The sequence below is a fragment of the Cervus elaphus genome, chromosome 24 (genome assembly GCF_910594005.1).
Source record: "Cervus elaphus chromosome 24, mCerEla1.1, whole genome shotgun sequence".
NCBI classification, from domain to species: domain Eukaryota; kingdom Metazoa; phylum Chordata; class Mammalia; order Artiodactyla; family Cervidae; genus Cervus; species Cervus elaphus.
In genome coordinates, this window is record NC_057838.1 from 53,856,837 (window position 1) to 53,873,279 (window position 16,443).

Sequence of the window (16,443 nt, forward strand, 5' to 3'; positions counted from 1 at the left end):
CCACTGCTGGCTGGAGCCCAGCGAGCTCTGAAGGGCTGAGTGGGTCACCAGGGACTTGGCCAGGAGGGACGTCAGGCCGGGAGAGCCCTTGCCGCCCCCAGCCCTAAAGCCAGAGCCCTGCTCGGCGTGGGCACCAGAGGGAGAGGCTAGCCCCCGCCCAGGTACATGCCCCCTGCCCTCTGCCTGTCTCGCTCCCTCTGAAGCTGGGCATACGCCGGTCATGAGGACTTATCCTCTCTCTCTCTCATCCTGTTCCTGTCTCTCTGCACTGTCTTCTTTCTCTTCTCTGTATCTCTGCCATGTTCCTCTCCCTCTGGTCCTTGTTTTTGTCTCTCTGGTCTCTATCTCCGTCAATATCCATGTCTGTCCCTTCGTCTGTCAGACCCCGTCGCTGTCCTTCCATCTTGTCTGGCCCCCGGGTCTCTTGGCTCCTCCACACACGGGGGACCCCACAGAATGTCCTTTAAGCCTCAGCCGGGAGCCTGGGCTGCTTTCTGTAGGAAATATTCTGAGAACATTCCAGAGCACAGTAGGGCTTCCCTGGTGGCTCTGTGGTTAAGAATTCACTTACCAAAGCAGGAGACACAGGTTCAGTCCCTGATCTGGGAAGAGGCCACATGGCGCGAAGCAACTAAGCCCTTGGGCCACAACTATTTAACTTGTGCTCTAGAGCCTGAGAGCTGCAACTGCTGAAGCCCGTGCAGCCTAGAGCCCGTGCTCACCGACAGCAGAAGCCACTGCAATGAGAAGCCAGAGCGCCGCAACTAGAGAGCGGCTCCCACTCGCCGCAACTAAAGGAAAGCCCACGTAGCAAAGACCCGGCACAGCCAAAAATTTATTTATTTATTTAATTTTTTTTTTAAAGCAATATATTTTTGTAACTAAAAAAAAAAAGCTTGGTAATACAAATTTCAGAAATTTAAAGTCCTACAAAATTCCTGCGGGTGAGGCCAGGTGATAGCTCAGCTTTCTCACCTGGAAGGTCTTAGAAGGGTAGAGGGCCAGGGTGGGTGGGAGGATTTTTCATTATTCTCAAAAGGAAATATGGGTTGCATTTGCTGTTGCCATTGATGAAATAACAAGGACCAACCCAACCTGACCACCTCGGTACCAGGTGTTGTCCAGGTCTTCTGTCTCCTGTCTGGATCCTTGGCAGCTGGGCTTTGGATACAGAGTTTGTTGAAATGGATTCTTAGGATAAAGAGGATTCTGCGGTGGGGAGGAGGCAGGAAGAGTGGTGGGAGCAAGTCACTGCAGTCAGAGACCCTCCAGATGGCTGGGGGGTTCTGAGACCTGGAACAGTTACCACCTGCCTTGCTCTCCTCTCTTCTTCGTCTCCAGACACCTCCTGAGGGGTCTCAACACTGTCAAATCCCTGGTAACTACCGGTAGCTGGGGGCGGCAGAGGGGCGAGGTGGGACCAAGGATGACCCTGCCCCTGCCCAGGACTCAGGAAGGGAGGAAACTTCAGCTTCATCTCTCCTCTGAGACAGCACTGACAGGGTGACATCATGGGAATGAGGCAGCTGAGACCTGGATCCAGATTCCGCCCCTGACCCTGGCACACTGAACAGCCCTGGGCTTACCCCAAAAGCCGGAGTGTGGAGGTGTGGGGGTGGGGGAAGGGAGGCGGGGTGGGTATGAGGATTAAAGAAGATGATGTACATGCGGTACCCGGAGCAAACTCACCTGTGTGCTCTGTGAGTCCCTGTTACTCATAATGTTGGCCCATCAGCAAAGATCACTTGAGCTTCTGCTTCCTAATGGTTTCACTGGGGATGGCTAGCTCAATATCTCTCAGCTGGCTGGAGGGACAGAATGATGGATGGATGAAAGGATGAATGGATGTACAAATGAATGGACAGATAGACAAATGGTTGGATGGATGGTTGGAAGGATGGATGGATATATAAATGGATGGATGGATGGATGGACAAATGGATGGGTAGATGCATGGATGAATCAAGCCTCCAAAGGATGATGGCTAGCAGACTGCATCTTCCTCTGTGTCCTAATCTCTGCATTCCAGAAAGGCATGTTGAACTGAATATGAAATTCCAGGGGCAAAAGCGAAGAGGCGGCGAAGGCAGAGAGGGAACAGATGGCACCAAACCAGAAGAACTACGATGCACTGGGTTTTAGGAACCCAACCCTCAACTTCAGTCTTGTTCAATTTCACACTCTGGATACCAGTTTCCAATCTTATTTTCTTCTCTCCACAGACTGACCCTGACGCCCAGCCACTCTTCACCTCGACAGGATGAGAATGTCAGGTAAGGCCAGGCTCCGAGGACTCCAGGGTTCAAGGCTGAGGTCTGAATCAGGTTTGGGAATCGCTTTTCTGTCAGCAGTGTCTGCCCATCCTGGACTCAGAGCCCACCTGGCTTCATCTGGTCTCAGCTGGTCAGGCCAGAATTCCAGGAAAAAACCAACCCAGGGAGGGCCTGGAAGAGTGTAAAGAGGGGACTTCCTGCCTCGAGGCTAAGGGTTGTAGAAACTGGCCCACCTGGCTGGGAACATGGAGACTCACCCGCGCTGGGAAACACTTCACCCTGGCTGGAAATTACAGACAAGACATTTGTAAATGTTTGTACAGACAAAACATTTGTAGAGGGCTATTCTAGAATCCTGAAACCACAGGGCTGAGCACCAGGAGAGGCCTTTGCTCCAAGCTTCCATCCTCAGATTGTACCCTCTGTGTAGAGATAGGGGAACTGAGGCACCAAACAGGAAACTGACACAATTCATTTGTATTTTCAAACACCAGTGAGGAAGTTCAGAGCACAACTTTTATTTATTTTTATTGAAGGGTGTGTTAGTCACTCAGTTGTGTCCAACTCTTTGCAGCCCCATGGACTGTAGCCTGCCAGGCTCCTCTGTCCTTGGGATTTTTCTCCCAGGCAAGAATACTGGATGGAGTGGGTTGCCATGCCTTTATCCAGGGGATCTTCCCAACCCAGGGATTGAACCCCAGTCTCCTGTATTGCTGGCAGATTCTTTGCCATCTAAGCCACCAGGGAAGACCTGTTAAAGTATAGTTGATTTACAATGTTGTGTTAATTTCTGTTGTACAGCATAGTGATTCAGTTATACACATATATACATGCATTATTTTCTATATTCATTTCCATTATGGTTTATTAAAGGACATTGAATATAGGTCCCTGAAGAGCATGGGTGTTCATTGGAAGGGCTGATGCTGAAGCTGAAACTCCAATACTTTGGCCACCTCATGCGAAGAGTTGACTCATTGGAAAAGACCCTGATGCTGGGAGGGATTGGGGGCAGGAGGAGAAGGGGACGACAGAGGATGAGATGGCTGGATGGCATCACCGACTCGATGGGCATGAGTTTGAGTAAACTCTGGGAGTTGGTGATGGACAGGGAGGCCTGGCATGCTGCGATTCATGGGGTCACAGAGTCGGACACGACTGAGCGACTGAACTGAACTGAAGAGCACGGGTGTTATAGGCAGGTTCAGGTCCCACCTCCTGTCACTCATAGCCAGTGACCAGGTCTCTGAGGTGCAGTTTCCTTATCTGACAGTGGGGATAACCAGTAGCTACAACAGAGGGAACTGAGATAACATGTCTCAGTGCCGCTTGCCTAGTCCCCGACGCAAAAGGAGTGCTGAATGATGCGAGCTGAGGCCCTGTAAGATGAGGGACCCTGCAGACCTGAGCCCCACCCCATGGGATCCAGAGGGCCTTCTCCCTTGCCCCAAGCTTGAGACCAGCACGAAGCCACAGCTGAATTCTGGGCTGAGGAGCAAGGGTGGTGCAGACAGAGAGGTCAGACGAGATCGGGCACCTTCAGAGCGCTGTGGCCGGAGACAGGGGGGGAGTTCAGGCACGGAGCAAGGGCACTAGCCTGAAGGTTGGACTTGACTCTCAAGGCAGAATGGGGGTCTCCAGAGTCCTTGAGGTGGGAGGTGTGCTGCGGCCTGCTGCAGCCCCGACAGAATTACAAAGAGAGGGAGCAGACAGGGAGCTCCAGGGGCCCGGCTCACGTGTGTGGGAGAGAAGACAGGGAGCAATCTGGCTGTGAGGCAGAGAGGCCACATCTGGCAGGCGGGTGTGCACTCCTGCAGAGAGCATCGTGCGTTGTTTGTGGGGGCTTTTGGGGGGAGTTGATGGAAAACACAAGGGACCAACCCCACCCCCCGCAAAGCCACCCTCAAGGCCGCCTAGTGGTGACAACTACCACATCTTTCCCCACCAGCCATGGGCTCGGAAGCAGGCACGTCACTCTGTCCACTCTGTGACTGAGGGGCTTCAGCTCAGAGGTGCTGGGCCCCTGCCCGAGGTCACACAGTAGTGGGTGGCCACCCCGAGCCTTCCTGCCTCTCTGCCGGGGCTCACCTGCCTCCTGCTCTCCTGCCGGAGTCCTCAGGCCTCCCCTCAGGGTGCTAATTCCCAGACCTCACCCCCTGAGACGCTCTCCGAAAGGCTAAGAGGAGCCCAGGAAGTGTGTGTCTAAGCCTCCCTCCCAGCAGCCCCACCTTGGGGAGCATCACCATGTAACTTTGCAGCATGACCCCCCGTTGGGTCATCACATGGATTCACACCAGTCTTGTCATGCAGGCTGTGGACTGGTCCGTGGTGTGGGCAGGCTCTGGACCTACAGCATGGGGGAGTTGCTCCATTTTCACAGGACCTTCAGATAAAATAAGGTTCAACCATGATTGACACCCAGGATTAACTCTTCCTCTCATCCGTGCATTCAGATATGAAGTTAGTGAAGTTCATTTCCAAGGTTCCTGGCTTTCTTTTTTTTCTTCCGATTAACCCCTGTGGAGCGCTGTGCTCACAAAATTCCCCAGCAAATTTGCATCCAGGAAAAAGATAGACTATCAATACATTAATCCTTGTGACCCTCCCTCCAACATGGGTTCTCGGGAAGAGGTCTCACTGAGGGGATTCGGGAAGGACCCCTGTGTAGTCTTGCCGTGAGGCCGGCCATGTGGTCCAGCGCTGTGGTCTCAGGGAAGCGTCTCCTTGCTCTGCAGGTGTGCTTCGCCTCCTGGCTGTAATTTTTGCCGTGGTTACCACGTGGCTTTTCATCCGTGAATATATCAACTTCAACATGAAAACCCTCCGCCTGCCACGCTGGATGGGTGAGTGGGGCTCACTACTGGGGCAAGAACCAGGGCCGGGGGTCAAGGATCTAGTCCAGCCTTGGGTGACCCAGGAGGTGGCCAGACGTGGCACAGGGCTGCCCTTGGGACCCCACACATTCAGGGTCAGGGGAGAGGAAACCTCACCCCCAATCCAACGTCAGGAAGGCTGAGAACCCATGGAGAACAGAGACGTGTTCCAATGCCCGGTCAGAACACGCACCTGCATCAAAGACTGTTTTGGCAATGTGACCCAAGAAGGAAGGACAGAGGGAAGAAGAGAAGGAGGGAGGGACAGAGCGGGGGAAGAAAGCTGCCTGCGCCCTGAGCACCTTCCTCCCGCACTTGCTGTTCCTCTTTGCTCAGACCTCCCTATGGCGGCTCCTCTCGGCCTCGGGCCTCTGCTCCAAACATTTCCTCCTCAAAGAAACCTTCCTGACTGCTCCTGCTCCTGCTCCTCCTCCTGTAGAGTCTTTCACGTCAGCCTGTCCCCTTCAGACCATCATTATTATCCATCATTGTGCTGTTTGTTTGTTTGTTTCGTCATTACCTATCTCCAGCTCATACAATGTGAGCTTCCTGAAGGCCAGAGTTTTGTCTTGGGTTTATCTATCTCTCTAACAACTCACTTAGACCAGATGCTCAGTAAACATTTGATAAGTGAAAGAAATATGGATGGATGGATGGGTGGGTGGATGGATGAATGATGGATGGGTGATGGTTGCTCGCAGCTTTACATGCGTGGGCTCACTGGACCTGCATGAAAGCCCCATGGAATGATTCACAGTGTATTTGTGGAGTGGACTCAAGTATGACCTCATGTTGTCCTTTTATGTGTGGTCTGAGAAAAAGAGAAGCTCTGAGAGGTTAAGAAACTTCCCAAAATGTCCTTTGTAGTTATCAGAACAGGACTGGGAACCCAGGTCTCCCAGATTTAAATCCTTTCAAAGGAAGGAGAGAAAGAGAGAGAAATTTATACCTCCGGATTTGGCCTCCTTAAAGACCAAGAACCACCTGCATTGAGTAGTCAACCGTAATAACCTCTGGTGGCCCTGGCCAGCTCACGCCTTCACAGCAGTGAGGGGACAGGCACCCTGCCTTTACCAGCAGCTTCCCACAGTGGACTCTCAGAGGGCCCTTACCCCTTCTGCTTCTTGTCCGGCATCCCCCACACCAGCTCAGGACGGTTTATATAGATGTGGTGACCACCAGGTCCGTGGGCCCTGGGCACCGCATTCACAGACCAGAGACCGACTTGGCCATGCTTCTGGCCTTGGAGTAGATGCACCCAGATCAGTGCAGGCAGCTCAGAGCAGCAGTGAGGTGTGGAGAAGAGCCCCCCAGCCTGGGGTAGGAGGGGGAGTGTTTGAAGGGAGCCCCCAGGGTAGTCTCCGTCTCAGAACTCAGCCACCCGGGGTGTGACAAATCAACACACCCCCCAAGGCTCAACACGCAACTGCTCTGTGGTAGGTCCCCAAGACCCTGGAATGAGGAGCACCCCAGACTGTGGCCCCAGCTCAGGGTTTGAACGGGGGATACAAACACAATTCATTATAGAATATGGAAAAATGGAGGTATATGGAAAAATATATATGGAAGTATATAGAAAAATGGAAGTATATTAACATGACTTGAGTCTTGCAAAACATGTACAGTGGTTTAATGCATTCATATGGAAGCACATATCTTACTGTAGCACCACATTTCCTGCTGTTTTTGTTATTATCTTGGTATATAGTTGGTTTCCTTTTTAACCCCATCTATTTTATTTTACACATTTAATAACTTGCTGCCTGGTAGAGTAAGAAGCACAAAAAAAGTAGGAATATATTTGTAGGGGAGTTCATAGGCTTTTCCAGATCACCAAAGGGGTCTCTGGCACAGAAATTGGGTGATTAAAGATTTCCTGATTTGTCTGATAAACTGGGCAGGGTTCTTTCAGATGAGAGTGATGAACCCCACTGTAAGAGGTTTAAACGAAGGGGGGTGTCATTTCGTGGGGCATCGGGAAGCCCAAGGTGTCAGATTTCAGGTGTGGCTGGATCTAGGGGCTCCCACCGAGGCCCCAGAGTCAATCTCTGTGCCCTGGGCTCTGCTCATTGCTGTTGAACCTCACTCCATGGGCAGCTTTCTCTCCCAACAGGCGTGTTGGCCACCAGCTCCCCAGCTGCTCACCCTTCAGCTCTCTCCCCTGGGACCACATATAAACCTGAGAAGGGCTCGGCATCCAGGGGGATATGATGTTGTGGCTGGCCCAGCCAGGGCACGGGATACTCCTGGGCCTCGGAGGCAGGGGTGGGGGAGGGGCAGCCTCCTGAGGACCGAATGGGAAGTGTGTCAGTGAGGGTGTCCCCCAGAGAAGGAGAGCTCCTCCTGCTGCACTGACATTTCTCTGCCCACTGGGAGCCCTGTCCTCTAGGGCTCAGCGCCAGGCCGGCGGGAGAGCGGACGTAGAAGCGCAGGAATAACCACACAGTGTAGCTGAGATGAGCAGCCCAGGGCAGGCAGGCGGGGCTGCAGGAGTCGGGAAGGGACGCGCAGGGCAGCTCGACAGGGGCAGCGGCAGTCCTGTCCCTCCCCCAGCCAGGCCCTCAGGGCTCCCCTCACTGGGCCTTCCCCACAGCCGGTGAGGGTGGGTGTGATGCCCCCACTGTGCGGGTGCAGAGGCTCAGCCCCAGAGGGAGAACTCCCACACCATCAGGCTCCAAGTCCAGTGGGCCTCACCACACAGGCTTCCTTCTTTTCAACCGTGACAGAGTCGTGTGTGTGTGTGTGTGTGTGTGTGTGTGTGTGTGTGAAGAGGTGGCAGCAGCAAGTGCAGAAGGACTCCCAGATAAAATAGGACTTTCAGCTCATTTCTCCCCCTTGCCACGGGAGGGGCGCTGTGCTTGGCCAGGCCAGCACCACTCTGATATCCCTTCTTCCCGCCACCCCCGCCCAGGATCCACCTCCATCGTGCAGGCAAGCTCAAAACACTTTCTCACCAGATTCTGTCTTCTCTCTAACAGGTTCAGCCCACAAGAACTGTGAGTGTCAACTCCGCCCTGTTGCCCTTTTAGTGAGGTGTTCCAGGGTGTCTACTCCCAGCCCTGAAGCTTTGAGAGAAACCTGGGTTCCCAGAGCCCACCCAACTCTCACTCCTTGGCCTGATGGTGACTTGTGAAGCCCCCAAGCCCTGCGGCCCCTTCTCAGCCATTCAGACTCCTAGGGAAGCTTCAACTCTCTCCCTTTCCTGGTGGCCCCAGCCCGCAGTATGGACTGTAGCCACCCTGCCTCCCCTCTCTCATCCCCTACCTGGCTGGGAGCTCCAAGGATGCAGCCTGTGCTTATTATCCTCATTGCAGTGACCCCAGAATTGGCTTATGGCTCCCGCTTCAGAGTACCAGGGCCCTGCTGGGCACCACAAAGGCCCCAGCAGCAATCAGAAGGGGTTGCTGATTTTCGTTTTTGGTAGAAGAACCATGTGTGCCGAGAGAGGTGTGGCAAGTGCCCAGGGCTCCAGGAGGGCCGCCCACTTCCCGTGAGATGGGGTCTGGGAAGGCCTCAAGGAGGAGGTGGCTTTTTAGCTGTTCCTTGCACAGGAGGTACCATGCTGTACAAAGGCCTAGGGGCAGGAGTGCTGGGACTCCAGTAGAGAACTTGCTTGCAGAGTCAGGTACATGAGTGTGGGAATGGAGAGAACAGTGGGAGGGCAGAATGCTGGGGGTCAGAACAGCGTTTCACAATGACCCAGCTCCAGAGGTGCAGAGAAGATAGGAGGAGGGGACAGTTATGGTGATGATGATCGTGACAGTCACTGAGTGTGTGCCAGCACTGTATTCCGAACTTTATGGGCATCTTCTGCAATCCTCACCACAACCCTAGGTGCTGTGCATATCCCCATTTTACAGATGAGGAAACTGAGGCTCAGAGAGGTGAAATCTCCTGGCCAAGGCAACATGGCTCTAAGTGGCAGAGTGGGAGTCAACCTCCCCTTGTAGTCCGGAGCCCACCCTCTCAACACACCTTAGCAAGAGACAGCACCTCCGGGTCCCCCTCTTCACTCCTGATCTAAACCAATCCCCTCCTTTTATAGTTGGCAAAGCGAAAGGGAGAGATTTATGGCAAGTCACACAGCAGATTCCTGAAATTGGCCCAGGTTCCCCCTGACTGGACCCCTCCAGCGGTCAGCTGCATGCCCTGAACAATTGCAGTGGGCTTCCCAGAGGGATGGGACAGCTCAGGAAGCCCCCAGAACCCAAACCCACACAGCAAATCACCTGTCTCCCAGTGGCTGAGACCCCTGGGCCTCCTCCCCCACATCCAGTAGCTTGACCGTGAAGCCTGGATGGTCAGAAAATCAATTTGAGAAAAGCCTGCTAAGCTGGCCTGTTGACATCGGGTTTGTCAGACTCAGCGCAGGTGATCAGGCTCCAGGCCAACTCCAGGGTGGTCCCGAAGGCCTGAAACAGCCCATCCAGCAAGATGAGACCCTCTGGACTCTAAAGTAAACTGGGCTCCCTGCCGGGAGGGTGGGCAGATGGCCCGAGGTGGGGCCCCAAGGCTCATAGGAGAAGAGGACCCCTCCCAGCCTCACCCTCCACCAGCGCTTTTGTGGGGGGTTCTGTCCAGAGGGCTGGGCAGGGACATCTGGTTCACATCCCAGGCCCTCTCTGGACACCTCCTCAGGACATCTCCACTCCCAGTCCCCACTCTCTGGTGATGATGTCCTGGTTGGAGCTCTGGTTACACCCATCAGGCGGATGTGCGGGAACTCAGGGTGGAGGGGTGAGAGCCTAGGATGGGCATTCCACTCAGATCATCAGGGCCGCCCACGCCGCCAGTGGCATTCACTCCTAGGAAAGGGCGCCTTCACCTACTCAGAGGCACCAGGGGCTTGCTGAGCTTGGCAGAGGGGCATTTGTTCCTGATTCCCATGAAGCCCCCCTCTAGGCTGGCAAGGGCATGGAGACCCTACTCACCCTCCCAGCTCGGACTCAGACCCACCCAGATGCTCTAGGTGTTCATTCAGTGAGGATTTATTGAGTGCCCACTGTGTGCCAGCCACGGGAGTTATGGGGAGGATGTAACAAGACGTAAAGAAAAAGTGCTTGCCACAGCGCCTAGCACACAGCAAGGGCCTGGCATGTGCCGCATCTGTTAGGAAGCCTGTGGGTCTGCTCCAAGCGCGTCTGGCATGGCTCAGCTGGACGGCTGGCACGGGGGCTGGAAGAGAGCGAGGCCACCCGGTCACAGCTCTCCCTCTGCAGGTGAAAGCGCTCTAATTCCCCGTTTACTCAGTCCTCCTAAGGGCAGCTTCCAAACTGTTAGGTGGTGTTAAAATAAAAACATGCATTAGTACAAGTTGGAAACTGCCAGGCTGAGAGCACCCGTGACCCCTCAGCGGCTGTGTCTGAGGACCCTCTGCCGCTCCTGCCTTTCACGGGGTCTGCCTGGGGAGGGCCACATGGAGAGGGCATAGGGCTTCATAGCAGCCACAGAAACCAGAGGTCTCACGTGCTGAGTCCTCAGTGGGCCCCAGAGACCATGCTAAGCCCCAGCGGGAGGTCCCAGCACCACCTACCTGGTCCCTGTGGGTCCCAGACACAGTAGGTGCACAGTGAGTGAGTGATAAGAGCAGCCGGCAAGCTCTGAACAGTAACCTGCACTTATTAACCCCACACACGACCCGGCAGGGAGGCACCAGCATTAGCCCGTTTCACAGCTGAGGGACTGACTGGATGTGCAAGGAGGCTGAGGACTTGCTCAAGGAAACCTGGTTAGTGGGACATGCTCCCACCCGCCATGCTGGGCCCCCAGGGACTTGTCCACAGGGGCCTCTGAGAGCCCAAAAGGCTTCTGTGGCTCAAGAGGAGGTTCTCAGGAGAATCTCTTCATCACTCTGGAGACTCTGGTCACTAACCCACCACTCACTGTTCCACACACAGCTGCCGGGGGCGTGGAGACAGCCAGGCATTGTGTCCGGGCTGAGGCTGGGACGGGAAGCCCGGAAACGAACTCTGGGTGGTCAGACACATGGTATCCTGGGTCTTTATGGGGTTGTTAGAGACACTGTGGGAGCCCAGAAAGGGGCAAGTCCCTAGACTTAGACAGTCAGGGAAGATGTCTCTGGGAAGAGGCCCTTAGTCGCCCTCCACCCCTCACCCCGCCACCCTCCCACCATCCCCACCCTCAGCTCCCCTCCTCCTCCCGAGCCTCCTGCCACCACCAAAGCTGCTGCGTTCCCTCCCCAGCTTCACAGTTGGTGAAGACCAAGTGTGGCCTCAGCAAATCCTGCCAAGACAACTTCTTTGCGTTTAAAATTGTCAGTGGGGCCGCCAACGTCGTGGGCCCCACCATGTGCTTCGAGGACCAAATGTAAGTTTCTGGCATTTCATTACTTTCATGCCTTCATTCATCAGCAAGTTCAGAGGCCTCAGGGTGGCCCTGAGACCAGCCCACACCTTCCACACACTTCTTTTTACTCTGGGTGGGTTAGTCAGACATAATAATAATCCTGATGGCTTGCAAATCTGCCAGCGCCTTCCTAGATGCCTTGCAGCAGCATCCCCCTTGCAGCCCAGCACTCCTAGAGGTGGGTGATAATTCTCCCCTTTGTAAAGATGAGGAAACTAAGACTCAGACAGAGTTACTCAGCTAACCATTGGTAGAGCCAGATGTGAACGCCAGTCTGTCTGACAGCCAAGCTGCTGGGCTTCCTGTGAGGGGCGTGCCTACGGGGAGTGTTCAAGATCAAGGCCAGGCCTCAAAGCCCAGAGGCAGCAGTCCCAGGGCTTCTGCCCAGGTGCAGGACAAAGACTGTGTTTCTAGGTAGTAACTTGCTGCCTGGGGCAGCAAGTCCATCCTACAAAAGAAGCCAGAGACAGGAATCTGGAATCTGACCCTAGCTCCAGATTGCTCAGGCAGAACAAGATTTGCTGGTTCATGTGCCCAGAAGCCCAGAGACAGTGGCCATCAGAAACAGCTGAATCCAGGGGTTCAAACCAAGTCATCAAGGCTCCCTCTCATACCACCTTCACCTCTGCTTTCCTCTGTCATTGGATTCAGTTTACTCTACTGAAAATGGACTTCTTCATGTGGTGAAGGAGGGCAGCTACCAGCTGGGTTGACGGAGCAGCCCTGTCTAGCACCCCACTGGGAGGAGCTTCCCCATGTGAATGAACCCTGTGAAAGTCCCGGGACTGGGGCTCATTGGCTGGCCTAGGTCACACGACCGCGCTGTCCTAATCACTGTCATCAGCGGCACAGCATACTCGCTTGTATGCTGGGAGAGAGGTCCGTGCTGAGAACCTCCTGGCCAGAGACAGAGAAGGACAGTTTTCCCAAGGACACAGAGGACAGGATCCTGGGCGGCAGGAACACAGCTGGGCTCCCCCTGGGGACCCCAGACAAGGGGGACTCTGCCCTCCTCCTGGCCTGGGGTGACAGGCTGGCCACCCCCCAACACCTCCCAGCCCCAGGCAGGGAGCCTCCCTCTTCCCGAGCAGACTATTCTGGTCCAAACATGCCGTGAGAGACTCTCAGAGAATCCATCCCACTGCTCATCTCCAGAAGAAAGCAGATGGCCCACATGATTCTGTGTATTCTCTGACACTTCTGCAGTGCACTGTGTGGGCCCTCTCAGAGTTCCAGAGTCTGGAACACATAGTGCTCACTCCACACTCACGACCAATGGTTGTGTTTTGTTTCTCTTCTTTTCCTTTAGGATCATGAGTCCTGTGAAAAACAATGTGGGCAGAGGCCTGAATATCGTCCTGGTGGACGGTGAGTTGCTGACCCACTCCCAGACAGCCTCCAGCATGCTCCTAAGCCTGGCTGGCCTGTGGGAACAGGTCTAACAGACCAGGTATACACAGCAGTCGCAGCCAGGCCCCTGCCTGTGTACCTGTCTCAGGAGAATCAGTTCAGTTCAGTTGCTCAGTCGTGTCCAACTCTTTGCAACCCCATGGACTGCAGCACGCCAGGCCTCCCTGCCCAGCACCAATTCCCGGAGTTTACTCAAACTCATGTCCATTGAGTCAGTAATGCCATCCAGCCATCTCCTCTCGCCTTCAATCTTTCCCAACATCAGGGTCCTTTCAAATGAGTCAGCTCTTCGCATCAGGTGGCCAAAGTATTGGAGTTTTAGCCTGAACATCGGTCCTTCCAATGAATATTCAGGACTGATTTCCTTTACGATGGACTGGTTGGATCTCCTTGCAGTCCAGGGGACTCTCAAGAGTCTTTTCCAACACCACAGTTCAAAAGCATCAATTCTTCAGCGCTCAGTTTTCTTTATAATCCAACTCTCACATCCATATATGACCACTGGAAAAACCATAGCCTTGACTAGACAGGCCTTTGTTGGTAAAGTAACATCTCTGCTTTTTAATAAGCTGTCTAGGTTGGTCATAGCTTTTCTTCCAAGGAGCAAGCATCTTTTAATTTCATGGCTGCAGTCACCATCTGCAGTAATTTTGGAGCCCAAAAAATAAAGTCTCTCACTGTTTCCACTGTTTCCCCATCTATTTGCCATGAAGTGATGGGACCAGATGCCATGATCTTAGTTTTCTGAATGTTTAGCTTTAAGCCAACTTTTTCACTCTCCTCTTTCACTTTCATCAAGAAGCTCTTTCAGTTCTTTGCTTTCTGCCATAAGGGCGATGTCATCTGCATATCTGAGGTTATTGATATTTCTCCCAGCAATCTTGATTCCAGCTTGTGCTTCATCCAGTCCAGCATTTCTCATGATGTACTCTGCATGTAAGTTAAATAAGCAGGGTGACAGTATACAGCCTTGACATACTCCTTTCCCAATTTGGAACCAGTCTGTTGTTCCATGTCCAGTTCTAACTGTTGCTTCTTGACCAGATTTCTCAGGAGGCAGGTCAGGTGGTCTGGTATTCCCATATCTTTAAGAATTTTCCACAGTTTGTTGAGATCCACACAGTTTAAGGCTTTGACATAGTCAATAAAGCAGAAATAGATGTTTTTCTGGAACTCTCTTGCTTTTTTGATGATCCAATGGATCGCAATTTGATCTCTGATTCCTCTACCTTTTCTAAATCCAGCTTGAATATCTGGAAGTTCACAGTTCACGTACTGTTGAAGCCTGGCTTGGAGAACTTTGAGCATTACTTTGCTAGCGTGTGAGATGAGTGCAATTGTGCGGTAGTTTGAGCATTCTTTAGCATTGCCTTTCTTTGGGATTGGAATGAAAACTGACCTTTTCCAGTCCTGTGGCCACTGCTGAGATTTCCAAATTTGCTGACATATTGAGTGCAGCACTTCCACAGCATCATCTTTCAGTATTTGAAATAGCTCAACTGGAATTCCATCACCGCCACTAGCTTTGTTCATAGTGATGCTTCCTAAGGCCCACTTGACTTCACATTCCAGAATGTCTGGCTCTAGGTAAGTGATCACACCATCATGATTATCTGGGTCATAAAGATCTTTTTTGTATAGTTCTTCTGTGTATTCTTGGCACCTCTTCTTAATATCTTCTGCTTCTGTTAGGAAGGCTATGCTTCTCAGGAGGATACGCTGCTCCTATGAAACATGACCCCATCCTCAAGGCCATCCCAGCTTAAATCAACACACATGAAACCACAGGGGATAATGTGAGGTCACAAGCTGAGTGCACACCTTCATTCACTCATTCAGCAAACAGTGATGGCAGCTACTGTGGGCCAAGCCCTGTATGTATGGGGTTCTGGGAGTCAGCTGTGAACTAGGACAGACCCTGGCTTGACATGTGGGCATCTATGAGGTTCACAGATGATCAGAAGGTGGTGAGCATGTGTGGAAGAAAAGGAAACACAGCTCTGGGAATGGGACACAGAGCTGGCAGCGGAGGTAGTCAGGGAAGGCTTCCAGAGGGAGGTGATGGTCAGCTGAGGCCTGACGGGAAGGAGGGAGTGAGTGACCAGGAGAAAAGAGGGAGGCACCTTCCAGGCAGTGACATCACTGTGCAGGGAACAGGGGAGAGAGGAGAGGGGCTCGGGGGTCCACACAGGCTCTGTGTGGCTGTAACACGGAAGCAGCGTGGTCACAGGTGAGGCAGGGGCAGAGGACGAGGGGCTAAGTGTCCTACTAAGAAGTGTGGACCTGAAGCAGAGGGAACTAGGGAGTCTCAGAAAGGCTTTGAGCAGGTCCTGAGGGCCCAGCCCTGCATTCCAGAAACCTGCTTCCAGCTTGGAATAGGGAGGCTGGAAGCAGGGAGACCCAGGGAGGCCGACAGTCTCACTAACCCTGCATCTCCAGTAGGCAGTGAACAGGCAGCCAGCTGCAGGCCAAGCCTGAAACAGGGACTTGTTTCAGGAGGGATGGGCCTCCCTCCCCATCCCTCACAAAGCCCAAAGATAAAAATAACCACTGATAATACTGTGTGTGCTTAGTCGCTCAGTCATGTCCGACTCTTGCAACACCATAGACTGTAGCCGGCCAGGCCCCTCTGTCCATGGGATTCTCTAGGCAAGAATACTGGATTGGGTTGCCATTTCCTTCTCCACTAAGGGCTAACATTTATGGAGCACTTACTGTGTAATGTGTTCCAGCTATGTCACTGACCTTCTCAATGCTGACAGGGAATGCTATGCTCAGCATCCCCATTCTGCAGGTAAGAAACGGGCTCAGAGAGACACAGGATACACAGCCAACAGAATCATCTAGATTTGAACCCAGATCTGGCTGACTCCAGGTCTTAATCACTCAGCAAAACTGCCCCCTAGACTAGAAATGGCGGAGAAGGCAATGGCAAACCACTCCAGTACTCTTGCCTGGAAAATCCCATGGACAAAGGAGCCTGGTGGGCTGCAGTCCATGGGGTCGCTAGGAGTCAGACACGACTGAGAGACTTCACTTTCACTTTCATGCATTGGAGAAGGAACTGGCAACCCACTCCAGTATTCTTGCCTGGAGAATCCCAGGGACGGGGGAGCCTAGTGGGCTGCCGTCTATGTCGCACAGAGTCGGACACGACTGAAGCGACTCAGCAGCAGCAGCAGACTAGAAATGTCTCCAAGCACGTGTGCAGCGCCCCCTGCCGGCCAGCTGTGGAAAATCTAACACACCATTCTCAGGGCCTCTGGGGTCTCATCGAGCTAAGACAACCAAAGAATTGCTAAAGATAGTGGTTCTCTTTTAGACGGCAGGGATTCTTTGAGAAACTACCCAAACTACACCTCCTTCCCCTAGTTCCAGAAAAATTCATAAATGTCCAGGGTCACAAAAGCAATTTCACAGACTCCCTTCCAAGAGCCCCAGGTGAAGTGCCAGGAGGGACTGGGACACTAGTGGCTCCAAGAATTCAGGAGGAACTACAGTGAGAGCCTGCCCCTACCCGG

General features: G+C 53.2%; 1 protein-coding gene across 5 annotated transcripts in view; it reads left to right on the forward strand.

Moving 5' to 3' along the window:
* The window catches only part of FAM3D (FAM3 metabolism regulating signaling molecule D), a 43,031-nt gene that overhangs the window by 11,964 nt on the left and 14,624 nt on the right, over positions 1-16,443 (forward strand). For 3 of the 5 annotated variants that reach the window (XR_006337423.1, XM_043885460.1, XM_043885457.1), the window contains 5 exons: positions 2,223-2,273; positions 5,009-5,116; positions 8,125-8,142; positions 11,350-11,473; positions 12,822-12,880. Coding sequence is in view for 4 of the 5 variants with exons in the window: in XM_043885460.1 (XP_043741395.1) it covers positions 2,261-2,273; positions 5,009-5,116; positions 8,125-8,142; positions 11,350-11,473; positions 12,822-12,880 (322 nt within the window). In the remaining variant the exon portion in view is untranslated. Of the gene's footprint in view, positions 1-21; positions 162-2,222; positions 2,274-5,008; positions 5,117-8,124; positions 8,143-11,349; positions 11,474-12,821; positions 12,881-16,443 lie in introns of those variants that run through there. The other 2 variants (XM_043885459.1, XM_043885461.1) reach the window with 2 other exon arrangements.